Source organism: Hydractinia symbiolongicarpus, chromosome 10, assembly GCF_029227915.1.
Source record: "Hydractinia symbiolongicarpus strain clone_291-10 chromosome 10, HSymV2.1, whole genome shotgun sequence".
Classification (NCBI taxonomy): domain Eukaryota; kingdom Metazoa; phylum Cnidaria; class Hydrozoa; order Anthoathecata; family Hydractiniidae; genus Hydractinia; species Hydractinia symbiolongicarpus.
In genome coordinates this window covers 11,124,107-11,151,935 of record NC_079884.1, presented here as the reverse complement: position 1 = coordinate 11,151,935, position 27,829 = coordinate 11,124,107, and the positions used below count along the sequence as shown (strand labels likewise).

At 35.3% G+C, this 27,829-nt stretch overlaps 2 protein-coding genes across 3 annotated transcripts; one reads left to right on the top strand and one right to left on the bottom strand.

Moving 5' to 3' along the window:
* The first annotated feature begins 285 nt into the window (after positions 1-285).
* On the top strand, positions 286-18,671 carry LOC130662742 (choline/ethanolamine kinase-like). 2 transcript variants are annotated; one of them, XM_057461665.1, is made up of 11 exons: positions 286-439; positions 12,252-12,497; positions 13,585-13,804; positions 14,499-14,632; positions 15,139-15,246; positions 15,652-15,710; positions 15,783-15,861; positions 16,453-16,561; positions 16,846-16,982; positions 17,562-17,643; positions 17,830-18,671. In XM_057461665.1, the coding sequence occupies exons 2-11, from the start codon at positions 12,277-12,279 to the stop codon at positions 17,890-17,892; spliced, it is 1,212 nt and encodes a 403-aa protein (XP_057317648.1). In that variant the 5' UTR covers positions 286-439; positions 12,252-12,276; the 3' UTR covers positions 17,893-18,671. The 2 variants fall into 2 exon arrangements, with proteins under 2 accessions (XP_057317648.1, XP_057317647.1); XM_057461664.1 differs by lacking the exon at positions 286-439 and having other exon boundaries at positions 12,115-12,497.
* A 1,508-nt stretch (positions 18,672-20,179) lies between these two features.
* LOC130662741 (uncharacterized) lies at positions 20,180-22,273 on the bottom strand. Its single transcript, XM_057461663.1, has 2 exons — positions 22,093-22,273; positions 20,180-21,866 (listed from the first exon to the last, which is right to left on the bottom strand). The coding sequence occupies exons 1-2, from the start codon at positions 22,101-22,103 to the stop codon at positions 20,555-20,557; spliced, it is 1,323 nt and encodes a 440-aa protein (XP_057317646.1). The 5' UTR covers positions 22,104-22,273; the 3' UTR covers positions 20,180-20,554.
* Positions 22,274-27,829: the final 5,556 nt, after the last annotated feature.

Here is a 27,829-nt window from a genome sequence, read left to right as displayed (position 1 = left end):
AGTCTGGAATAATATTTGACTGTCATACATAAGCCGGCCTTCCCCGATTATGTTCGTTCTATAATAAATGAGAAATAATATTACACTGTCGTATATAAACTGGCCTGCCCTGATTGTATGTCCCTTTTATAAGTGCCAAATAATATTTTTTGAGTAATAAGCCGGCCTGTCCTGATTATGTTGCCCTGATTATGTATTTTCTGCCCTGTTCTTAACCGGTGCAAGCTGCCGTACTTAATCAGGCCAATGTTCATTATCCGGGCAGAACAGTTCCACCATGGGGCAAATGCTAACATGTGAAACTTCGTACACATGCTCTACTTTTGATTGAAGTACGGGACTAAAAGGGCAGAATAATTTGGAAATCAGATGACTTGTATTTAACTTTTGTATTTTGCATTCATTGAAACATTTTACTTTGTGGTTGTAAGAACTGAAGGTTTGTTGATTTTTACTTTTATTGTCAGGCCTTGGCTATCCTGGTGGAAGCATATCCAAGTGTGTTTAGCTATATATATATGAGCTCATCCCCAATTCCGAGCTCATTATAACTATAAAATAGCAAAACACACTTGGATATGCTTCCACTTGGATAGCCAATATATATATACTAGCCGGGAAACCCGGCGTTGAAACGCCGGGGTAAGCCAAAAGTCAAGGTGTGACCCGCCATTGAACACTATGTGGAGTGCTTAATAAGAGCTGTAAACTATACTACACGGTCAGGTGGAGCGCTTTAGTACAGGTACGCAGCATGTCGTTAATCGCACAACACTATAGTGTTTCGGCTGTAGTGTATTTTTGAAAATATAACTCTACTGTAACTTTAGCCAAAATAAAAACACAATTTACAACCATTTGTTACCCCGTCATAGGAAAAACAATTGGTCAATTTTATTTTATTTTGCGAAATAAGTTTCAGTAAAGGTTAACAAATTAATTGTGACATTGGACTGAGCACTTAGTACAGGTAAATCGTGCGACACATGCATTTAGGCTTAAGACCCTATTCAAAAAAACTATTGAAGCTTTGGTTTACAAAACACAGAATACACTCTGTTGAAACGCCGGGTTAAGCCACAAGTAGCTGTGTTACCCAGCAACACCAGATTGAGTGATTAATAAGAACCGTCAACTGTGCCACACATTCAGGTAAAGCGCTTTAGTACAGCCATATAGTGTGTAGAAAATCAAGTGAAGTGCACACAACTTTATGGTGTTTCCGGTGTAATATACTATTCAAAAAATAACTTTCAACAACTTAGGTAAAATAAAAACCCAGATTACAATTCAATGTTACCCCGTCATAGCGAAAGCAGCTGGCCAACCTTCTTTATTTTTCAGGGAATGTTCTCGGGAAAAGTTCAAAAAAATGTTAAGCTGAGCGCTTAGTATAGGTAAACAGTGTGTACTTTTTTTCTGTAAAAAACGTTATCACAACTTCGGTTAAACAGAAACACAGGAAACAGCCCGTTGTTACCACCGAACTAAGCGCTTAGTACAGCTAGACTGTGTCGCACATGAGTATAGGCATAACACCATTTTTAAAAAAACTTTATCGCGACTTCAGTTTAAAAAAAATCAGGAAACCGCCTGTCGTTATCAAGTTCAGTTAAAAAAATATATACTCAGCAATTTTATTTTTCAGCATAAGCTTTCATAGCAGTAATAAAATTGGTAGCTGCCTATAACTGCATTTAGCTACTTTCACTTTTTAGCCAGAGGTAGAGCTAAAAGGAGCTAGATAGGTAGACCCAACTTCAACATAAAAATAAAGAACAATATACCAAACTGAATAAAAACTTTAAAAGAATAGGAATAAATAAAGATAGCTATAGCTAGCTGCCTCAAAATGTACGTTGTGTAGCTAGCCAAAAACTTAAAATTGGTTTGTTTAAGATTAAGAAAATGTGATGAAATATTCACCTTAACATGTGAAAACAAACTAAATAATCCTATAGGATAAAAAGTACTCAGAAGAAATAAGGAGGATTGAAAGGAAACCTACAAACTTCACACCATCACTTCCAAACCAAAATGGCCTTAGGGGTAGCATGTTTCCTCCCGTCGGCATGTTGAGGCCGCGAAGCACTTGGATTGGTCATTAGTGAAAATGGAGCCTCGTGATTGGTTTATTACAATGAGCGGCAAAGCAAGGCCGGTAAAAAAACAGGGTCTGCCAGGGATTCGAAATAAAGCTGCAGGGCCGCGGGGATTTTCGGCGGGTCTCGCTACTTGCTCCGCCATGTTGCGCAGAGACAGACAAAATACGGCTATTATAATAGAGATATTGGTCTATCCAATGATAGATGACTGGCCTATGCTTACAAAAGTTGAAAAGATTACAATTTTGTTGCATATGTGCAAGCATTTCTGTAGGTAGAAAATGTAAACAACAGACTGTTCTGCCCGGATAAAGAACATTGGCCTGATTAAGTAGGGCAGCTTGCCCCGGTTAAGAACAAGGCAGAGAATACATAATCAGGGCAACATAATCAAGACAGGCCGACTTCTGCATGACAGTCATATATTTTTTGAGACTTATAGAACGAACGTAATCGGGGCCGACCAGCTTATGTATGACATTTTTTCATTATTTCTCACTTATTATAGAACGCACATAATCGGGGAAGGTCGGCTTATATATGACAGTCGTGAGTTGGATACAACTTGGTTCTGGATTCTGACACGATCACCGACTTTGAGGGGTATGAGCCAACGTGTGTGCTTGGATAACTTGCTCTACTGTTTTCATGTGACGATACCTTACTGCTTCTTTTCGGTGGTATAAGGTACTCTTCCATGTTTCATGGGGTCTGTATTTTCCAGGCAGGATCGGGATCAAGTCTTTGATCAGCCTACCGAAGACGCACACAGCAGGCGAGAGCGTAGTGCGCTGAGAAAGTGTATTGCGATAAGCCAACATTGCATGTTGGAATGCGTCTGTATTAAGTTGACGGTACGATCCAGTGTTGTTTACAATCATCCACTTGACAGTCTTCACACCAACCTCAGCATGACAGTTGCTCTGAGGGTATGGTATGCCAGTTGTTACATCTGTTCCAAAGTGCTGTGATCGCTGGTGTTATTCCTGGCCAGGAGACTGAGTGAATCATGCAGAATCGCGAGTATGTCATCACGAAGCCATGGTAGGACAATTATCCGGTCTTTGTATACAGCGACTCCATCTACCGTAAAAAGGTGCTCACGGAACTTGTGATACTGCTGCAGACTAGGTGGAAGGTCCAGAGGCTTTGATGGAAAACCAGATTTGATGATGGAAACGCAGAGTCCTCTCCTTAAGATTGGGAAGTCTATTATTGGGGATGTTGTCTAATGATCGATTACCAAACAGTCCAAGTAGTGGCTTATGGTCAACAGCAACAATGAGGTTCTCGCAGGTTGGCTGCCTTGGCAAGCGCAATGTTTCTGGGTGTGCTAAAATCCAAGGCCGCCAATCTGTGGCCAGGCATGTTGGTCGCGATTTGTCAAAAAATCTGCACACCATCCTTAATTTCGTTGATGATTTTAAGCTTAGATCCCTCAAATAGACACTGTAGATGGTCGTCCCAGTAAAAGGCTGTCTTCGGCTTGAGGAGTTTACGAAAAGGTTGCATACGAAAAGTGTAAGCAACTTGGTTGACCAGTCTGAACCAGGAGCGTATATCGGTGATATTCTTTGGCACTGGAACTTCTGTGATGGCTCAGAGAATGGTTTCACACGGCCTTTCACTGTTAGGTGTGATCGCGAAGACAGAGAAGTCTACGGTGTCTATACGAATTTGTTCAGATTCTGTATGATCCCATTCCTCCCACAGAGATCGAGCCATGCCCATGCTTGGAAGGAGCTCTTCTCAAGCATATCCTGCCATAGCAAGTACATTATCAACCACCTTGATTTTCTTGGGGAAACTGGATGAAATTTCATCAAAGTAGCCATCACCTGTTGATATGTAACCTTGTGGGGTGGTGCAGTAGCGGTACCAACCCCAAGGTGTAATGAATGTGGTGCAATATCTATCCCCCTCATGGAGCGGAATGCTGTGTTAACCGCATCATGCATCAGATACTGTCTTTTTCACCCCTTGCGGTATCGATCTGACTAGGCATGTGCGTTAAGTGGGTGGAAGTCAACATACGTCTTGGTTGGCCATTTTTCTTTGCGCTCACTACAGTACTGGAAAAAGGTTGTTTAACGTCGCGTTTCGCGGCGGTATTCTCGATCCGTGATAGACGTTTTTTACTTTCAAATTGTATCGAGAGGGCTTCACAATGCATCTGTCTCGATATCATTCTCGAAGCTATCGAGGCCAATAACATTTTTCATAATAGAATATTTTAAAAATAAGAGTGTATTCAACAATCATAGCGAATGTTTAAATATAATTATACTTACATTTTTTTAACTTATGCATAACAATCTAGGGTTAATTGCTTTGGGTTCCAGAATAATAACACAAATTGATAGAAACAATGTATTTCTGTTGGAATGAGTAGATACAACACATTTAGTATGCGTAGACTATTTATGGAAATTTTGGGGAATGTGTAGGAATAAAGGTGCCTCCTTCGTGTTTCGTCATACGCACAATTATATAATGCATACCCTGAGCGTCAGGGTATGCGTTATAGGCCTTTTCATGCCCTGAGCGTCAGGTGCATGAGACAGATGAGATGCATTGAGTGTCAGTACATCGACGTGTCCTGAGCGTCAGGCACATGCTAATTATGTTGTTCTCTTCCATACCCTAAGCATCAGGTGTATGAAAGATGCCCTGAGCGTCAGGGGCTTCAACATGCCCTGAGCTTAAGGCGCATGTTTCCTATTCACATAATGACTACACTAGAGATGCCCTGATCGTCAGGTGCATCGACATGTCCTGAGCGTCAGGCACATGCTAATTACTGGTGTTTTTATTCATACCCTGAGCGTCAGGTGTATGAGAGATGCCCTGAGCGTCAGGGGCTTCATCATGCCCTGAGTGTCAGGCGCATGTTTCTTATTCACATGATGACTACACTAGAGATGCCCTGAGCGTCAGGCGCATCAACATGTCCTGAGCGTGAGGCACATACTAATTACTGGTGTTCTTATTCTACAATGACTTTTATCAACACATAACTTGCCTAAACGGCTGACGAAGGAGGCCCAACACACCCAAATTCCCCCATATTGTAAAAAGAAACAACAAAAAAAAACACACTATTGCTATGACGTGATACAATGTAATAACACAATAATAAATTCACATATGTAATCGACTGACACTGCCATACTTTATGCACCAACACTCACAGCTGATATTACACAATGTAGTCATAAAAACAATTTAAATAGGTCAACAAATTGCACTGAACACACTAAAGAAGCCTCACATTCCATAGCCCAGTGATCTTATTAATCATTGGCAATATTATTACACCAGTTTTCTAAAATATTGTAATTAAGTGAATATATTTGTGATAACAGTCACATCCTGGCTAACCAGATCTTACAGACTCCAAATGAAATTTTTTAACTTGATATGAATGTTAAGAATGTTATTGTCCTATGAAATAAAATCATGTGGTGATAAGTGTGTGAGAGGATTCCATTTGTGTTTGGTAGGAGAGATGTACTCTGATACTGACAATGGCTGAAAATGTCACTAATACTAAGTAATGCAACATAGTTTATTGTAGTTAGGAAATTGGCTATCCCTTTTAAACAACAAAATCTCAGATAGATGAGCTGGAGTAATTGGTAGGCAAAGTACATGTATGTTACACAAGCCTCCTTCTAAGCAGTCGGTTGAGCCTGGAGTTTAAAATTTCAATAATTAGTTTGTGATAAATAGATGCATGTATGAGATAATCTTTTTATTCTGCCCCCCCCCCCCTATTTTTTCTGTTGTATGTAAATAAGTTTTTTAATGTTGAAGATTATATCATCCTGCTCAAGTTTCTTAAAAGTTTCTTAAAATTTTTAACTTTTCAAGCCGAAGGTTTCTTATAGACTGGTTTCTTATTCATACCCTGAGCGTCAGGTGTATGAGAGATGCCCTGAGCGTGAGATGCTTCATCATGCCCTGAGCGTCAGGCACATGTTTCTTATTTATATGATAACTGCACTAGAGATACCCTGAGCGTCAGGCACATCAACATGTTCTGAGCGTCAAGTACATGCTAATTACTGGTGTTCTTATTCTACTTTATGAGAAACTGTTTTATTCTGTCCACCCCTTTTTCTGTTATATGAAAATAAGTTTCTTAATGTTGAAGATTATCTCGTTCTGCTCACATTTTTAAAAGTTTCTTAAAATTTTTGACTTTCCAAGCCTAAGGTTTCTTATAGACTGGTTTCTTATAAAAAAAACGTGTAACATGCATAGTTTATTCATGTTTGGCATTGTGTTATAACCATAATAACGCTCTCATATTGGACTCCAGCGAGACAAACTCTCATGGTTTTTATTTGGCCATTGACAAAAGGGAGGTACTCAAAGATTTTAAACTTAATTCCTGAAGTGGAAATAAAGGTGTTGACAATTTATAGCAGAATCTTTTGTATGCACGAAAACCAATACTTCCATAAAATTGTTTGTAAATTTAGCTTCTGTTAATCTTTGTACTTATATATACTACAAGCTTTATGTAAATATTTAGACTGAAGATGACATTAGAGTAGCTCAAAACATGTATATCAATTAAAAATAATGTAAGATTTTATTAAATTAGTAGTTATTATTTTTATAATGCAATAAACGTCACAAGTCAAAGCACAAGAGTGACCTAATCTAACAATTTTTGTAACACCAAAGGTGGAATGCCAACATGATAAAATGTTTAATATACATTTCCTTTTCTTTTAAAGAACCCCCTTGTCACTATAAGTGTTCCCAAAATAGAAATCTCGTAAATGGAAAGCCTGACCATATTTATACCTTCACTTACTTTGCATCTAAAATCGTTTTTAACAATTTATTTCCTGATTTCCAAACACTCAGTGATCTAATTTATATGATTGTAACAAAATTGTGTGATGATTACAAAACAAATATTGTATTTATTATTCTCACAACGAGTGAACGTTAAAAAAGTCATAGCAAAAGCATGATAAAGTTAATATGCATTTCCTTAATTTTGAAGAAAACCTACTTGCAGCCATGGATGTTTGCTAATACAAATAGATATACAAGGAAAGCCTGTCTAATTTTATACCACCAATCGCTCAGCATCCAGGGACCAACCAATAAGGTTATAAATTGTTCTAATTTGACAAAAAGTCATGTACCTAGGCACAAGAGTAGCCTAATCTGACACAAAATTCAACATCGATGTTTGTTAATGTTACCCTAATAAGTGTTAAGATGAAGTCGTCTAATTGTGTTCAGCATCATTAATAACAATTTAAATCTTATGACATACTGGTTAATGCAGATATAAAGAATAAAAAAAAACTGCTAACGAAACAAAACATAAAAACTTAGAATGTTTTCTTCGGCTTCGCATAACGCTTATATATGCTTAAAATGACTAAATTTAAGCCGAAAATAAACATATATAAGAATTGGAGCTTTGCATATAGAAAATTTTTATTTGCAGTACCACCTGGTGAAGAAATTCATAATAAAACAGCTATGTGTAGTCGTTCTGACACTGTTGTTCTAGGAATTTCGAACAGATTTTAGTATGTTAACAACGGTATGTAAACAGGGAAGCTAGGCAACTTAAAAGGGGGAATGTATATATATATGTGTGTGAATTGTAGAAATAAAGCAAAATGACCCACAACAACAGTTCAAATTGAACTTGCATAAAATACATAATGGCTACTAGAAGTGCATAACTAATTTGGATAACTAAGCTTTCTATTCCATAATACCTTCTCTGCTAACCAGATTTCTCAGAAAGAAGTGTGCTATTAACCCTGTGCTGGGGCCCACAGTTGCAAGAAACATGCCCTGTCTCTTCTGATGAAATATCCAAAGCTTTTTATATAATGCCTCCTTGTGCAATATATTCCAATAACTGTAAGCTGTAAGGTACATCTGAAGAACTTGTGCAGTGTGGGATCTTGGGTTCTTATATGCAACCATTAATAATCAAGACCTGGGTAGGGTCCAGTTCCTTTACAGGCTAGTGAGACTAATAACCCTGGCAATCTTTAACGTAAGGTCTATAGGTAGAAACCACCCCCACTGTGCCAGGCTCTACATGACATGTTCAATGACTAAGGTAAACCTAATGTATATTAACCACAATACTAAAGAACTGTAATTCCGTCACCACAATTAACATGAGCAAAACTTGCAGTTTAGTTCCATTATACAGCTAGGGCTAACCTTTCTTTTTTAGATCACATTTTAAGAATTTAAGAAATAAGAATGGCGATAGAAAAGCTTTGTTAGATCGCATTTTAAAAGTTTTTATAAACGAAAAGCGACGATGGAAATGTTTTTTTAGATACAGTTTAAAAGTTTAAGAATGAAAAGCAGCGTTAGAAAAAAAATACGTTGAAAAAGTAATGCGCTAGATTACTTTAATAAATACGAAAGTTAAAAATTTTCTTATAATATGCACCTATTTAAAATAATAAAAAAGATAAAGCAGAGATGTGTTTGAAATAAAAAAAACTTTCTCTCTGTTCTCATTAAAAAAAACTTTCTCTTTATTCTCATTATCACCTACCATCGCGACACATCGAGACGGATTTTGTCAAAATACTAGATTCTCGATAGATCACAACAATTTATTTTAATTGTTTCTTACTATAAACACGGTACATCGCGTGTGGAGGGAGTCCACTCACGTTGCGAGCTCGATATGTTAAACAACCTTTTTCTAGTACTTTACCATGCGATGACACCAGGTAACCGGATTTCCAATGGGTACTGGCTCTTCAACTCCGAGTTGAACATCTTGATCTAAACACACTTTCACCTTATCGTGCCAGTAGTTTAGAACTGAAATGGGTGTATGAAATGCTACCGGTTCCGCGTTGGGATCAACCATGAGTTTTAGTGGAGGGCCTTCCATTATTCGCAACGGTTGGTGTTTGCATACATTGAATGTGCTGGAACGGTAGTAGTCAAGAAGGAGCGTTTGTAACTTCAGTCGTTTCTCGTCAGTGGCCGGGAAGGCTAGCTCTGTGGGAAATGGTGGAGGTAATTGTTCGGTTGGACAGTTGCAATCCCTCAAGATCTCCTGGTATTCCTCAGTTGAAATGAGGCTGGTGGTCATCTCACGGATGGTCAGGAAATTCTGAGTGATCATCCCTAGATTAACACAAGGATCAGCTTATCGGATTCATTGGTAACGTATGTCAATTGGGAAGTTTTGGTAGAAGCGCCACAGTCAATATGGCCACTATATGGGTTCACTGTATCAAAGGTGCTTCACTGTCTAACCTTATTCAGAACTCGCACTAGGCCAGAAAGTGCATATCCTTTCCACAGGACAGCTGAGAGGTTTGCTGAAGTCACCACAATTAACATTGAATAAATATTGATTTTGCTCCATTCCAACCAAAAAGTGGAGGGAAGAAATGCTATACTACAAATGCACATTGTAGATGGCTATTAAGATTAAGGCTACTAAGATGGCCAAAATCAAAAATCTTGAGATTGGGATCAAGATTTTTGTTTTTGGGGTCAATAATTTTTGTTTCATTTGTTTGTTTTCAAGTACACAAAGTTTAATAAATGACTCCACTTACATTATTTTTATAAGTTGAAATTATTGATACATTCGTTCCCAACGCCAAAACAGCAACCTACTGAAACTTATTCTACATTTGTTCCCAATGCAAAAACAGCAACCTATGTACTCAGGGAAAAAGGAATTTTGTTCTTAACTTTTTGGATTTTTTTTTATGATTTCCATATTTCAGATTGCTTATGCAAACAAAATTATTGAAGGTTAGGGCGCGCAAAAAAATAGTTAACATTATATACATTATTCAAATCAAGTTTATTGATCTGATCTGTTTATAATTGACTTTTAGTCATTTCTGAATTATTGTATTTTTTGTTGTGTATTTTTCCAAACACAGCAAATGCGTAATTGACTGACTGACAAGAAAAGATAACATACTGTGTAATTGGATTTGAGGCCACCAACAACCCCAAAAAATTGCATTGGCATAATGTTTTTTTATTTAATATAAAAATGTACAAAACATGATTTAGTTGTGTGGATACAAGTACAAATAATGAAACTTTGCTTTAGTTTAGTGGTTTTCACTCTTGTACTTTGTGGGGGGACAGGGGTTCGATTCCCCTTCGCGGCGATTCAATATCGGCAATTGAATATTACCATAGCCCCAGGTTAATCCAAGCCATGTGTGGGCCATTGGATGTTGCAAGGAGTTGTCTGGCAGACCGCTGACCCTAATTGAGTTTGCGTAGCTCGAAGAGAGCATTAAAAACTCCAGGACTCCCAATCAAAGCCATGGCCCCTCCTGGAAATAATAGACAGGGTATATCCCTCAATATTTGTGAGACTAAATATGTAAAATATACACATCTATCTATCTATCATGGCGATCACTAGCTAAAATGGCATTTTTACGAAGTGGCAATATTTTAATATGGAAGTTTTTTTCCTGGAGATCCCTTTTAAAAGAACTATTTGTGAAGTGCAATAAACAAATATAAAAACTTTGATCGCCTGGTAGATCACCTGCACAACATATTTTGTTTAGCCAATTTTGTCTGAGTTCTTTCTTTTTCAGGGACAGGATTCTGTGAAAACTGACTTCTTTACACTTCTGTGGTCAATTGATACATCAAAACGCAAAGCAACTAACCATTTTTTAAAGATTTAAACGTAAATTACAATTAATAAGCTATAGGTCTTAACATGATTAACATGCGCTTGCTTAAACTTTCTGCATGATGTGACGTTGTTATTTTTAATCGGGTCCAGTCCTAAATGAAATCGTCCCTGTCTGTTTTTTTACGAGAAAAAAATTGAATATGCGAAGCAAGGCTAGTACAACAATTTTAAATAAGGAAAACAAGTAAACTAATTTTTTTTATTTTTCATGCTTTTCTGAGCACGTATAAAACAAAAGAAAAAAGTGATTTTTTTTGGAGATCCCCTCTCTTTCGCAACAACTTTCGAATTTTACGAATATTCTTTCTTCTTGAATATATATACAATTTCCATGCACTTCTGGCCTTTTTGTTCCTCGTAAGTTTTATAAGGTTTTAAATTGATAAAGTTCTCACACATTACTGCACCTAATTTTTTTTGATTAGCTTGTACTGCGGACCTCTAGGACTGCTGACCACAGGGTTTGCAATTTTCCTTATATATATAGGCCATGCCTTTCCCTCCCATTCCTCTTCTGTTCTTCTTCTCAAATGCTCCTGCCCTCTCCCATTTCCCGAAGATTTTCACTTCAACTATTGCCTAGACTTTGCTATTTAATTGTTTTTATGCAGTTTTTAGTTTAGTCTTTAATACAATCCTTAGCTTTGTTGCATTTTATCATTCAGCAGATTATACTCTTACTATATATAAAATTTATGTTTTTACGTATTATTTAGCCTTTACTTTGTTTTACAAGACTTTGTTCTTGTATTTATACATCTTTGTAAGAGACTGTTTATTTTCATTTGTATTTTTGTAGTTTGTGTATATTATAGTTACTTTTGTAGAAGAACTGACGATATGCACGTATGACTTCTTATTGCTTGAGTTTAAAAATATTGGTTTGAGCAAATTACAAATAACTGTTGAGTTGAAATATGTCAACTTGAAATTTAAAGATAATTTTTGTTTGCCACAGCTGCCTTATTACCTTGTGAATTTTATTTTGTATGTGAGAAAATCAAAGCACAATGGAAATTGATTTCCATTGACTGTTATAAGTTCACACATTACGCCATTCCACATTGTCCTGGGCCTTTAAGGCTAAATTACCTTTTCTATTATAATAAATCCTGAGAAACAGAACTCCAAAATAGTGGCAACCCTGCTTGAACAAAAAAGAAATTTTTTTGGATTAAAATTAAACTTGCTTAGGTAGGCAAAAATCCAATGTATGAATAAGGTTTGTTGATTTATTAGTTTGAGGTTAAGGTTAATAATGTTTGTAGTAAATCTCTATTCTAATAAAATAAACATGGAATTTTATTTCAGCAAAAAATTGAATGATATAGATAACAGACAATTAACTGTAAATAAATTGAGACAAAACAATTACTTAATATTGAAATGGCTCTTAGGTTCCCAATTATAAAAAAGGCTCTTAATTTGTTCAGAAAAAATATTTTCACAAGAGTGTTTATGGAGAACAGATTGATGGATCGTTCATCATCAGTTGCTTCTATCAATGAGTTGGTTGGCAATGAAGAAGACAAAAGTTTGGCAAGAACTGGTGAAGAGATTTGTTTGACCAAATGCGAAGATGAAGTGTTCATTGCAAATGCATATCGATATTGTAGCCGATACCTTATTGGCAACTGGGCAAAATGCCCTCCTGAAGAATTTGATGTGCATTATGTCAGGTAGGGAAAACTCATCTTTTTGTGGTGGTACCGTCTCTAAAACAAAACATGCACTCTTTTTTACAAGCATTTAATTTTAAATATACTTGAAAATAGGCTTAAAGTCAGCTGAACCGATGTTTTCTTATAAAAATTTTTTTAATTGCTTTGTTCGTAAATATTAAAAAGGAATTTTAAATTTCTTAATGTGTACCCGCGTGTTGTTATAAATAACAATCCTTGTAGTAGTGTGACAACCATGTTTAATTTTTTATAAATTTTTTTTGGGAAAATCTTTGGCATGTTTTACCTATCTCTTCTATGTGTGTGATCTGTTCTCTACGTGTGCTTTGATGTTACTGAATAAACTCTTAATTTTTTAAGTGTTTTGTTATTGCTTTTTTATTTATTTGTTTATTATTGGCGTGTTTATATTTTTCGAAAGAAGTTATAATTCTTGAACCTATGAAAAAACAAAAGTCGTGTTTATACTTTTGTCAGAGTTAAAATCTTTCCACGTTTTAGACCGTTTGGTTGAAAAATTCATCTTTTTCTTTCATAAAATCATACCGCAACGTTTAGAAGTCAATTTATTTGATCCCCATAGTTGTTTATTTTGGGAGGGCATTCATTTGGGTTAGTCCAAACACAGCTCACAGGTATTTTAAAGGGCGTTCTAACTCTCAACCCTGTCCATGTGAAACACAGAATATAAAAAATTTTTCTCATTCTCACTGGAAAAATGCTTGGGTCTAAGAGGCGTTAATTGGCGTTGAAGATTTTTTTCTTAACCAGGGTGGTTTAAATACAAATTTCTGAAAAAAAATTTTTGGACGTCATCAAAATTCAAGTTGGTTCTCTTTTCCAATTTCCATATACTTTTCCTACTTTAAGTAAAAAAGGCTGAAACATGACTAAATTTTGTATTCGTGACTAGCTAATTTCCTTATGGAGGAATTACTTCGTTGTCAAAATTTTCGCGGATTACTTTTCGCATTTCGCATATTTTAAGAAACTTACATAAGATTGAGCTTTGGCCAAAATTTTTGGTTGCTTATAGTGTTGTTTAAAAAACCTTTATTTATTTTCTTGTTTTTTTCTTTTTTAGTGGTGGATTGACAAACTATCTGTACATGTGCTCGCTACCCAACCACGTGAGCCTCCTGGAGAACGAACCGAGAAAAGTGTTAATAAGAATATATGGTAGTATTGTGGACCGAAAGCAAAGATTCAACGAAGGGGTTGTTTTCACCCTACTTTCCGAACGAGGTTTTGGTCCTAAATCATATGGTGTGTTTTACTCTGGCCGTATAGAGGAGTATATTCCAGTGAGTGTGTGTGTTTGACCTTTTTGTTATGAAAATAAAGCAAAGCAATTTATTTCTAACTTCAAAGATTTTTTGAGATTTTTTGTTGTTTCTTTTCCCTTTAAATTTTATTTGTGGAAGTGAACTCACTTCAGTTTTTTATGAATCTTCTGCACGTTTGAGGTGACATAAACTACACGCCGGCGTGACTTCACTTCTGGTACGTGTAACCACTTAATATTGGCTATTAATTGCGGAGTGATTAGAAACAATGACCAAATGTATCATTATAGGAGAAAATAAAACTGTTTTTTAATTGTAATCATGATACAATTCCGAGTTGCTGTATTGTAAGTTTAACCTAACTCTAAAACAATTCTTCTTGTTGTCTTTTATTGATTTTCGCGATTTTTGGGATTTGCTAAAATTAGTTTCTGCGGTAATTATTTCGGTGTTAGCGAATTTTGGATTTACAGTTTTTTCCTTCTGATCTACAAAACAATATATGTGAATTTCAACTTCAGCGGTCTAACGTACCCTACATAAAAACCCTTTGAAAGACGAAATAAATTGACAATAACATCTCATCAAATGCGAAAATCGTGAAATTTCATTCTAAACTTCGCAAAAAAATATTAATTAAAAAATTTTTCAGAAATAGTCAAAAAAGTAATAACAGTAAGTTATTCATACGTTGCTCTTTCTTTTGTTTTAGCATCGCCACCTTTATACGAGAGAGCTGGCTGATCCAGAAATCTCAAAAATGATTGCAAACAAGACGGGACATTTCCACTGCATGAAACTTCCACTAAATAAACAACCAGTGTTTTTATGGGAAAGTTTTGAAAAGTAGGTATATTCGTGCGCTTACGTATTGTAGGTGGCTTTGATTACATTGACCGTCCCCCAAACTACAACCTTGCTATTTTATATTTGAGAAAATCGCTGCAAAAGCTATCCATTGGTAAATAGATTGGCCGCGTTACAACGTCCAAATTATAAAATAGTCCACGCTGTAGCCCTCAAAGTTCCAAAAAGTGAGAAAATTTAGGAGTGTTGACGTCAGCAATTAGTTATTGTGTATAAGATTTTGCTAACAAAAATAGATCAATTCTCAATCCGCTATGAACTTCAGAGGTTTGAAGAATGTGACGTTGGTAGAATCGGTGTTTTCTATTGCTTGAAGTGACAACCTTCAAAATTTGCCTTTTTTGCCCAAAATATTTTTCGCAGGGTTGTAGGTTAACGTATCATCGCTAAACCAGCCTAAGTAACGTCATTTCAAAATATAACTTCTTATTTATTTATTTATTTGTTTAGCTTCGTAGGTTATTTTTTACCTTCTGAATTCATAGATTCCTGAGCATGTGCAACGACATTAAATTTGAAAGTGACAAAAATCAAAACTTGTATGAAGCACTTATGAAGGACTTTGATTTCCACAAAGAATATGATTGGTTACGGTATGTCGTTGCTTTGGTTTTTGCCGACGTGAATAAATTTGAATTAGAAAATCTATAAAAAACCATCAAATCCATCATTCATTGACAAGGGGGGGGAGCAGGGATTGACAATAAGTCGGGTTGACGTTTAGCGCACACTTTTTGATTTGTGAGTCACGCCTACGAAATACAAATTTTAGTGATAGATGCAATGAACTTAAAAGAAAAAAGAGTAACAAAATTTCAACCTTTACCGAGTATAAATTTCGTCGGGGCATATTGCGAAAATAATTTATTAGTGACAGAATTCATGATTTTAAGGAAAGCAAAAATTTATACGCGTATAAAAGATATTTTTCGATTTTCAAAAAATAACACGCGAAAATTATTGATGTCTCTACAATTTTTCATTTTCCTGTCTTTTAGAACGATGTTGATTCAATTGAATTCGCCAGTTGTCTTTTGCCACAATGATTTACAAGAAGGTAAGAAAAATACCCGTTATTGATAGCAAAATTAAAATGGCCAACGACAAAGCTCTCAATTTATTTTTTTAGGAAACATACTTTACATCAAAGAAGACAAGAAAACAGACATCACGCTCATAGACTACGATTACAGCAGTTACAATTACAGGTGTGAACATTCACCGCTGTATTTAGTGTTTTTAATGAATCCATGAATTAGTGGTAATTTTTTTAAAAAACACTGGAGCCGGGGATGTGATTTTTTTCATGGGCGTGCAATGCCATTTTGTTTTACTCCAAAAAAACTTTCCGTTAGTTCAGCAAAACGCATGCATTATTGTAGAAAAAAATAAATGTAAAAATAAAAAAATTTAAAATGCATACCATTTTAGATTTTTTTATGTTTATGTACAAAATAACAAAAATGTATCAGCTCATTTTTCTCTTTTCGTATGTCCCAAATGTCTTATATTTTGCATAAAATTCAGCGTAGCTTTCGGATTGGTTCATTAATATTATGCATCAAGAAAAAACTGCAGCCTATTCACTCAGTTAAATATTTTGAAATTTTTTGCTGCATGGAGTAAAAGTGTTACATGAAATCAAATTAATTTGATTTGCGTTGCAACCATTGCATGCGCGTGAAGAGATCTGGTTGGCTTTCATCCCACAGCCGTCTGATCCAGTTCTTTGATTTAATTTTTATTTCCAAAATTGTGGCTTTCGCGTCCATTCCAGATGTCCGCTTTTTATGTTTTAGAGGATTTGATTTTGGAAATCATTTTTGTGAATTCATGTATGAGTACAAGGACGAACATGAAGATGGATTCAGAACATATCACAATGGATATCCAACCAAAGAAGAACAGGTTGAGTAGTACTAAATATTATTTAACTCTGGAAATGTAGCAATTTTTTCAAAAGCCCTTTCTTAGTCAATCAATAATTAGCTTTTAATAAACTTGAGCTGCCATCGGTGGCCAAGTCATAGATGGTTTGTGTTTGTGTTCAGTAACAGAAAACTAAAACTAAACCATTTTAGGTACACCTAGTAAAGTCTCGTTTGTGACAAACGCACGGAAATTGTGACCCTATGTCTTATTTGTGCAAGCAATGTGTTTCGGATTGTCCATTGATTTATCTTACTTTTTAGATTATTTTCGCATCGGAATATCTGGATACTTTAACACAAATCAAAAACAAGATTTTGCCAGGAGAAAGTAATACTGATAAAACATGCGCTACCATTCACATCTGTAGTGTCGAAGAGCTTCTACATGAAGCTAACAGGTTGGTTTATTCTCTTCTACTGCGTTGTGTGTTGGTGTCATAGCGAATCGGTTGAAATGTTCGGGTGGAGTGTGCGCTGTTTGATGGTGCTGGTTGTTGGTAAAAATGCTCCACCCCTGTGACTTTTGTATTACAGTTTTATTTTCAAAGTCACGTGACATGTAATAATACCAATTGCAAACTAACCTGATCACGTTAATAATTTGCTGACGTCTGCAAAAATTCGCAAAGTTGCGATACACTGATTCTCGCACTGCTTATTTCGCAGAAAAACTTTAAAGTGGCAGTTTTATTACTTTCGTAGATAATAGATAATGTTTACTAAGAATATTTATCAAAATCAGTATGCCCGCGCTGCCTCAAAAATAATACATCATTTTTTAAGCGGGACATATTTGTATTTTTCAACAATATGTGCTCAACAACAGTGCAGCCTTTTTTTGTGCACTCAAAAATCCTCACTTTTACACACTACACACAAAATTTGCGCTCTGTTAACATTACTTTTAGCTAAACCTTTTTAGAAGTTGATGCAACGGTAATTTGCTAGTATTTTGATTATTTTTTTTTTCTTTTTAGATTTGCTCTAGCATCCCATTTATTTTGGGCATTATGGTCAATTATACAAGCTCACGTGTCCAAAATCGATTTTAATTATTTAGTAAGTATATATCGAATTTTTTTTTTTAAAAAAAAATTTTTCGTAAAATAAATACTGTTGGTTTACTTCACCTTCGCTTCCAATAAAACCAGTATTTGTTGTACAGCATCTCGTTTTGTTGTACAACATGTGTTTCCAATAAAGTCGTACAATGTAAACCGACCTTTATTTTATTCTCTTCGCCAGAAATACGCGAGAGTGCGCATGGAAACATACAAAGAACAGAAGAAACAATTAGACTACGAATGATGTGCGCAAACGTTTTTTCTTCCGCCAGATCTGCATTTCATCTTGTAGTTTTTTTTAATTTCCGCTTTTATATGTCTTTATTTTTGTAAATATTTAACCTTTTATATTATATATTATTAATATGAGATATATATATTATTTCTTACAGTTTTTCTTTTTATGTACGTGCAATCTTTATGTTGTGAGTTCAGACTAGATTTTGTTTGTGGAATATTTTGCCGCGCGAGAACATTTCAATCGCCTGTGATAGCGGGAATATGGAAAGTTGGGAAAACTAAATTATATTTGCAAAGAACTATACTACTAAACTACTAAAAATTCTCTTCAAAATGCTTTTCATGTAAATAAATGGAGGATGATGAAACGACTTGATGACAATGCTCTCTTCTTTCTAAAAAGGCTACTAAATCAACGAGAAATACAAAACAAATTCTCTGAAAGGATGCCTGCTTACGGTTAAACACCGTTCACTTTTTGTCTCCATTTTTCGCCCTAAACAAACATTTTCAAGCTTTTGCGAATTTATTGTAATAAATTATATTTGACATAATAAAATACAAAGATATATTACAGCTAAACTGTGTCCTAAAGTATTATATTTGAAGTACATATTAGATTAATAGTTTATTTGAAAAATATTTGTAATAAAGTAGAAGGAATTGTAAGAATTTTTATGCAAGAATTTTAGGAATTTTGTGGAAATGATATATAACATTGTGTTTTTCTTAACTGTATACGCAAATCTGTTAGTGGATCATAATTTATCATTTCATATTTTATTGAAAGCTGTTTTCATTTGAGGGATGAGAAGATTGAGTTGGTTGGGACACTGAAAGAATGGAAGAGGATATTTGGGTAAGAAAGTGTAGAGAATTTCATATCTCCCTGGGACGAAGCCCAGAGGTAGACCGAGGGGGCTGTTTTTTAATTAGTTAATCAGATTTTCGATAGTTTAAGAGCCTACAGAAAACGCCTGATAATTTACTACATTTTTCTGTTTTGCATTTTGATAACTGCACATTTAAGTTACTTAAGAAACATTAAGATAAGCTTGGTTGGCATTTTCGTTAAGGAGAAATCTGCAAAAAACCTAATCTGTCGGACGGATTCGATAAAATTTTCATTCCGAAAATTTCAGATTTATAGTTCTATATTATCGAAAAAAAGGAGATTTCCTAAAGGAAAACACATTTATTTCATGCAGGAACTATAATGGAAATAATTGAAAAAGTAAGTGAAAATTTATTTACTAACAAAAAATTATTGGTAAGACTTTATCAGTGGATATATCGGACGGATCTGGCGGACGGACGTTTTTGATAAGAAAATATTTTTTTTTTTTCAAAACGTTTTATATGTGACCTTTTTAAAGATTGGATACGAAGCTGCTTCAGGTTTTCGAATTTAAACTTTCCCTGTTATGATACCGAAACTTCAAATCGATATTTTAAACTTAGCGTCCGTTTCACAATGAACTTTGTAGGGACATAAAATAAAACTAAAAAAAAATTAAAACATAAAATAATCACAGAATTTAGAAAATTAAATCCGTCCGACAGAGTATTCTAATGAATCGATTACTGTTCAAAACAGTCTTCGTGGAACCATTGCATGTACATAGGGCACCGCAACCAATCCTCCGTCTCGTCTACTTCCATATATCTGCCCTATCATCTTAAAGAAAAACTTTTAAACTTTTAGAATCTGTCGGATAGACGAAAGTGTGTTTTTTCAAACTCTAAACAGCCTGATATTGCTAGAAAGTTAAGCAAAATGTTACATATAATCTACCTGTCCCTTTAAAATATCTTCAGAATCATTTAAAATTTCTAATTGACACCACCACAGCTTATTATGCATTTTTAAGAAACGTCCGTCCGACAGATTAAAATGGGTATTTAGCACTAAAGAAAGGGTTGTAAAAAATGTTTAACACATGAAATCGTAAAAAAAAATTTGATACTAGTTCTCAAGTGGTTACAGCAGCTAGATATGAATGTTAAACCCAAAAAGAACTACAAAAATTTTTGCAAAAATGTTACTAATTAAAAAACAGCCCCCGAGAAAGATTAGGAAGGAGGTAATAAACTCAGACTTAATGCTGATGAATTTGAGTTAAGACACAGTACTTTTACTGATGGGAAGAAGGTTATTAATGTACTTCGTTCAATCCATGCTAGCATGAAGAACGAACATTAAGCCAACGATGATGGTAATGGTGATCTTTCTTTTCACGATTGCAGAAGGAAAGAATTGTATTCCATTTTCATGAATTTAAACTTACTAGTGATAAATTTTGGTTAATTGCAGAAATTTCAACAAAAAAATCAGAAATATTTCATTTTATCCTACACATTTGTTTTATACTTTATAATAAATTATACGTAATACATGTTTGAGATTTTTCGGCCTCCACCATTGTTTTACTGCTAATTTGGACAATGTTAAACGGATGTTGCACAATGTTGATATCTTCAACTCGAAACGGCGATTTTTAAAATGATATTCGTCAACGTGCTGTTGTTAAAACAACTTCGTTCCCGGAGATACAGTAGCTTGAAGTGACTCCTAGTAGGACACCCTGTGGTTCTTTTTGGCGCAGGATTTTACTTTAGCAGTGTTCTATTGCTGCGCCAAAAGATTATGGATGATCGAGGCACTCTCAACTTGATTTTGGCTGCCTATGTTCTTTTGATTCAACCTTTCGAAAGGATTCAGCTAAGATTTTGACAGCTTCCATCAAGAAAGCAGAATGTCGATCATCTGACTCTCTTGACTCTTGCAGTCGCTTCTCTTCAATCTCCAATCTTTTTTTCTCCATTTCAAGAAAGTTTTCCATTTGTCTATACTGAAGATTTAACAGTTCTTGGATGAAACGCAGCGAGGAAGAACTAAGGTCTGTCTCAGGGGAATAATGTTTGTTTGCAGGAGGCATCGAATGTTGCAAAGCGGATTTGTAGCATGCCGATGTCGCACATGCTTCTGTGCATGCGTGGTTCTGTTTCGCTTCCATGAAACGACTGCGAATGACGTTTTGCCGCATGGGAATGTATCTTGGATTTATTTCTTGAAAGCGAGGTAATTTTTCTCTTTCCTGAAAGCGAGGCAAATGTTCCCTTTCACTTCCCAAGCATGACTTTTTATTTACCGGTTCACCGTTGCAGCAGTTTTTGTGACTGTTCCAATACGATTGCATAAAACCTTCTGTCGGAATGTATGTTGGGATGACATTGCCCGGATTATATGCATGGAAAGTATTGTGTCTCACATCACCGGTACGTACCTTTTCACCGTTTATATGAGTACGGGGATCTTCATTTTGTCGTTCTGTTTCCGCCTTAATGTTTACCTTGTTTGATGCCGGAATGTCTCCGGATTCATTTTCTTTTGTTTCTGTGTAGGAGCGTTTTCGCTCTTTGTCGCAGCTGTTCTCTGCAGTTTCCCCGGTATCTTCACTACCACTTTTATCGTCAATTAAACTCGAAAAATTCCCGTCTCTTTTTGACATAATTCGATCGACAATGTCAAAATATTCTGGTAAATCCTCCATCGATTTTTCAGAACGTCTGTTGTCAACAGTTTGTCTGTAAAACTGCAGCAGATTTTTCATTCGTATTTGGCACTGACTTGGTGTCCGAAAAACATCTCTTTCGGCCAGTATTTGAGCTATCTCCTCCCACATCTCTTTATTAACGCGCACTCCTTTACTTTGCTTCCACCATCTTGTTTGACATATTTTATCGCGCCAAATTTCAACTAACGCTTCCGTCTCATCTTCACGCCATCTTGAACCTGCATTTTTAGTCATTGGCTCTCCGCTAGACTCGCTTATATCAGATGGTACAACGTATACAAGATTGTCGTGGCAATGATTTTGATAATTGTAAGGGTTGGGATATTGAGAGTACGCATGATGGTAGCTGGAGCTTTTGGCAGTGTCATCTGAATGTTTCTCTCCATTTGTTATACGATGTCTGAAGCACAAAAATATATTTTGTTAACACCGAAAAATGTAACTACGCCCAAGACCCCTTGATTTAAATTCTTAAAAAAAAGCTGTTATAAAAAAGAGATGTTATAACGAGTTTGTAGGAATGTCTATCTATCTTGCCCTGCTATATTTGGTGAAAGAGATAGAATAAGTGTTATTAGTTTTTTTTAGATTCTGAGAACGGCGCGAAAATTTTTTATAAAACTTACGGCGACGACATTACGTTTCTTTTTCCCTTCACAACGGTTGAGTTGGTTTCATGTTGGATTGCGTGTGGATGTTATGTTCATTCGATCTTGTAAGAACGAAACATCTTAGTGAAAATCGTGATACAAAATGATTAATACTTACTATAAAAACGAAATGTCTTTGAAAGCTATCCAAAGAGATAATCTCGCGCTAAAACCGCTTTTTCAATACTTTATCATTATCGAGCTCGCAGAAGAAGATGTCTCTTATAGATAAGCGCAGGGGGTTGGCAAAAGTATTAACTAACGAATTGTTAATAGAAATATTTAATATATTTTTTCAATTAATTATCTTGTTTTTATTTCTTTTCTTTTTTAATCAGAAGTTCAATCTGTTAGATTGCCACCATAGAAATAATTACTGCGTTAAGATTTAAAGATAGCGACACAAATTCGAAAAAGGTTTGTTTATTATCTTATTGGACATTTATTGCACAAGTCTTGTGTTAACACCTTCACTAGTCCTTGTTGAGTTCAAAGATACACCTTTCACACAGGCATCGTTGGAAAAATGTAATTAGCCTCTTTTTTTATATGGTCAGTTTTGTTCTAAAGGCTGATTCACACGAGTGACACAAAAAAACGCAAGTAAAAGACTGAACACCTTTGATGCAAGGATAATCAAGATAACGCAAGATATCAAACCAGAGTGCGCTAGTAGATGCAGAAGCAAAAACAAATGCAAGAATATTCTCAGGAATAAAAATAAGAAAACTGTGGTAATATGAAGTCGGGATTAAATTTTAAAGGTGCTAAAAAAGGGAATTTGTTGAAGAAAATTTGGTAGACAAAGTTGCTTTTAAAGTATTCGCTTTGTAATGATAAAAAGGATGATAAACCTTTATTTTTACTTTATTTTATTTCCCATTTCTCGTTTCTTAGGCAGTGGAACATATTATAATACAGCTAATCCGAATATAATTCCTATATGTCTTCTTTATGTTTGTTTATGTGTTCTTGCGTTTTCATATTACAGTGTGAATTTCTTAAAATTAATCTTGCGCATGCGTTTCTTGCGTTAGCGCTTGCGTCTCAAATGTGAACCAGGCTTAACGAAAAACTATTCATATTTGCGCGAGACGGTGTTATAATCTGTATACAATCACCAATTTTAAGCCTACTTTTTGAAGGTCATAGCGGCTCTTTTCGGAATTTATTCTCGGCGTTACGTTAGGGTATTAATGTAAACCCGATATTTGTCCGAGTTTGGCCTTAAGTTATCATCGGTATTATTCTAAGCCTAGTGTTGAATTAGGACCAGCATAAAGTTGGGGCCGGTTTAATAAGAACAAATCAATTATAGGAATAGTTTTAACCTCTAATCCATACGAGAACGAAACGCCTGGTCTCATATCAAAAAACGCTACAGACCCTGACTTTAAGGTTGAATTATGTGTGTTATTTTTTCCTCAAACAAAACTCCCTCTAAAATTAATTATTTTTTTGCACACTTTAATTTTTCTATATAACTGCTGTAGCCAGAAGACCCAGCAAAATATTTCTTACCAACTGGAAATCGGAATAGTTAAGGAGGAAAAAATTAGGCTGGTGGATCTCAAACGATTTTTCTACGGTCAGAATTCTGACCGCGCTTTTTCATTTCATTTTGCCTATGTGGTCCATATCGGGTATATGGATATATATATATATATTTTAAGCGAGAATGGTTTCACCCAAACAAGTATAATTAATTCTTGTATTATTTAAGAGGGTAACATGTGACCACGCCGGCTTTGTGCTCATTGGGTTGATGGTAATTCGGGGTTTGCTGTGAGGTGAATTTGAATTTTAGGGTTTTTCTCTGACATTTGTTTGCGTCTAAGCTTTCGTTTGAGAGAAGCTGAATCAGATATCCTCGAAGAAACCTTAGCTTCCTAGGCTATAACTGATGATAAGATTTTAATAACGTTTTTGATTTTACTATTGAAGATAAGTGACTTTTAAAAAAAATTCGAAAAGAAGGAAATCAACTTTTTTATTATCTGCCAAATAAAATTCTGGCCGAAATTATTTATTTCTGCCCTTTGAGTGGCGTGTGGCCTTGTGGTTATGGAGTTCGCTTTGTAATCACAAGGTCCGTGGTTCGGTCCACAGTGCAGGCATGTTTAGCAAGTGTCTTTACCACAGCTACGGGTCAACCCATGCCATGTCAGGGAAATTGGGTAGGTAATGCCGGTGTATACTTAATGTATATATTCCAAACACAGGAACCACATTGACACACAGTGTTTCCAACGCTGAAGTGGCTATATCCTGCATAAATATTCAGAATAATAATAACAATTAATGATTTCCATTAACCGTCAAATTAAATTCCGCGGTTATGTCGAATTTTCTTTTAACCAAATTTTCTTCTTGCTAAAGTATGCACAAATATACCCTAAAGTCTTTTAGTTTCATTCAAATAGTAAATATACTTTAATATCTTCAAATAGTAGTTATGATCTGAGACTAAGGAATCTTAATAAACATGTTTGCAAACGGGAAGGAAACCTATTGAGCGTATCCAGCAATAGTTGTTTGATAAAATTTATCTAAATCGATAAAAACTTTGTACTTTTCAAAATGGTTACAAGGCACTAATTCTCTTGATTGCATCTCCTGTTGTGTTATTCTGCCAGTGATAAAATCATATCGTCTTTTAAAATTCACGCAGTGATTTCGCAACCTTTTCTTTCGCTATTTTCATAGAAACGATTATCTCAAGATGGTGACCACGTTAGGATTTTACACGATTTAAAAAGTAGCTTGTGACAACAATAGAAAAAATATTTGGGAAAAATAATTAAAATAGAGATTTAAGAAAATAACACAAAAGACCAGTATATAACCTTCTACAAAGGCGAACTCTTTTTTTCATTATTTAGATCAAAATAAAATAGTAAAATTAAAGTAATACCCCCGTCTTGTGTACAGATTTTCAAAGATTAGAAAAAGGACGTCCACAGGAGAGCTTGAAACGCAATAAAATTATTTAATCAATCTCGATCTACACGTGAAGCGACGAATTAAAAAGACCAGTTATATCTTTCAAGTTATTGTATTATTTCTTACTTGAGCTGAAAAGAGATTGAGTTATTTGATTATGATGTAGCGATAACACGGAACACAGCGCTGCGAACACAAGAAAAATCTCTTTTGCGTCCACAAGAAATATTAGAAATTAATATCGTGGGAAAGTAGTTTTCAAATAAACTTAGAACAGGATTGAGATTCCCTATATTTTTTTTAATTGAAATTGTTTACCCACGATAGCCTCTTCAGTTCCTATTGAAACTGCTGTCAACGAGGGTCCTGCTAAGGGAATCCTAGTGCATTTAAAGCTCCCATTTGAGCTGCGAAAGGCGTGCAACACAGCAATCGCTTAACTAGACAACCGTCTAAGATATTAATCCTAATCTCGTGCTAAACGCTAAGCAGAAAGGATAGATTCATCCTTTTATAGTCTCTGGCATGACTCAGTCGGGGTTACCTCTTGCACTGGAAGGAACGCTTTGCCGCAAGGATACCAGCAGATTACGAAGTTAAGTCATCACAAGATCTAGAAGAATTTCGCCCTGTTTTTGGTTTATTTACGAGTATTTTGTGTGTTCAAAATTTTAGCACTACATGTTTGGTCAAGGGCGTTTCTGTCAATAACTTATCCGCAATTTTGGCTCAAATTTCAACACATGCTATGGCCTGGTACTTGTTGTCACGGCGACGTCATAGCTAAAACCCTACCAGTAGCTCTTCTCTTAAACACTTCATTTGTACTGTTAATGCTCGATTAAACGTCCACTCTCGAACAGGTGCCCACTCTCGAAAAAGGTGCCCAACCTTTTTTTTAATAACTTTATAAGCGCCTTTCTCAAATAGGCGCCCAGGGGTTATTAAAGTATATTACTAGAGCCGAAGGGGCGCTTTTTTAAATATTTTAAAAATTAGAAGACACGATCTTTTACTTCGAGCTTTCTCCCTAAAATCATCTACAGCATGAACTTTTATGTCAAAAGGTTTATATCCATCTTTTCGTTTAGGCAGTTCGCTATTTTTTCTTTGTAGAGGAAATGCAGCTATAAACAATTACGTTCAGGGACGTATATATATATACACACCCTTGTCCCCAGGGTTTTTTGCCTTCTTGATAAGAGAGACTTCGTCTTCTCTTATATCAAAAAAGTCTAAAAATCCTGGGGAGGAGGGTGAGAAGAAACATACTCTACAGATTTCAGTTTTTCAAGATTTTGTGTTGTCCTTGTTGTCTACCTCTTGCCACTATCCTCGCTCGCTCTCCTTCATCGATGTTATTCACCATAGGTTTCGCTCTCTGTCGCAACTGTGCCTTTAGCACCATATAGCGATGCTTATCCTGTAGAATCAAGCTGTACTTATAGTCGTGGAAATGACCTTGGAAATTAAATCAACGATCGAATTCATCTTTGACTCTACATGCAATCTTATTCCTTACCTTTTGGAATCATTCCTTAGACCTGCTTGGCCGATTCCCAGATCGATGCTCCTACCAAGCGTACTCTGGTATTAATGAAGTCTTCTATAACCCCAAGATCAAAATAATCTCGATAATTGTCAAAGGCGAGATCAACGACCTCTACTCATACGCCATGCTCCCCAAGGACCACTTCAAGCATATCGCTAACCATTTTGGTAACCATGTTTCCACGATAACTATCGAGAAATGAAAGAGCGAGAGATGTGTGCTTTTCTTGAACTTCCTATCATCTCCTGATCATATGCTCCATGGCAGCGGAAGATCTCTACTACTCTTAGTGACGGTAATACCCAACACATAACGAAAAAATTGATGGTAGCGGAAAGATCCGCTCTTATGTATACCTCTTTTCCGACGCGTAACTCAATATTTTAAGTCGTAGACGTCTACAGTATTAGACTGATTGCACAGCGATATATATCCTTTCCCTTTTTTCGCAGTCATAGCTCACTAAATTTCTCAAATAGAACGATAGAGTGACACGCTGTGATCCGTGATACGCTGTGAAGATATAGACAATTACCAGTTTTCTTAATCAGATCTAAGCCTTTGTTTACTTTAACTGAAAAAAATGATTTAGAGTTTATTAGTTAATTTCTCATTAAAATCAATATTTTATGTTATTACGGTCAAGTATGTTTTTATGTGGTTATGTTATCTGTAAACATAAGAATGGAGGAAATGTTTTGTTATGGTGTTTAATGGAAAAATATCGAGATAACACAAGTTCGAAATATGTATTTTAAAAAGTTATACACTTTTTAACTACTGATTTGTCACTTATACCAACGTTAAAAATTTTATAACTCTATTTTCTATTTCTCTTCTCTCTTTTTTATTCTTGTATAAACCTTATTCTTGTGGTTATAATTCTCGTTTTACATTTACGCGTCAGCCATATATACAACGAGGTTTACAAAAAATTATTTTTTATTTTTATTTATTTTTTCGTATGTTTTCATTGTATTGATTGAATTGGTCATCGTATGAACCTCGCAAGCTATACTTTTAACCTCGGGTAATATTTCTCCGTATAGATAGACAAAACTGTTTATATTGTATTGAAAATGCATATAACAAGAAGTCCTTGCAACGAACACTCTTGTTTATTTAATTTTCAACTTCAACAAACAAAATGACGCATACTCAACTCTTAATTTGCTATTTATATAAAGGAATGCAATGGGTTTAATGGTTTTAATTGCC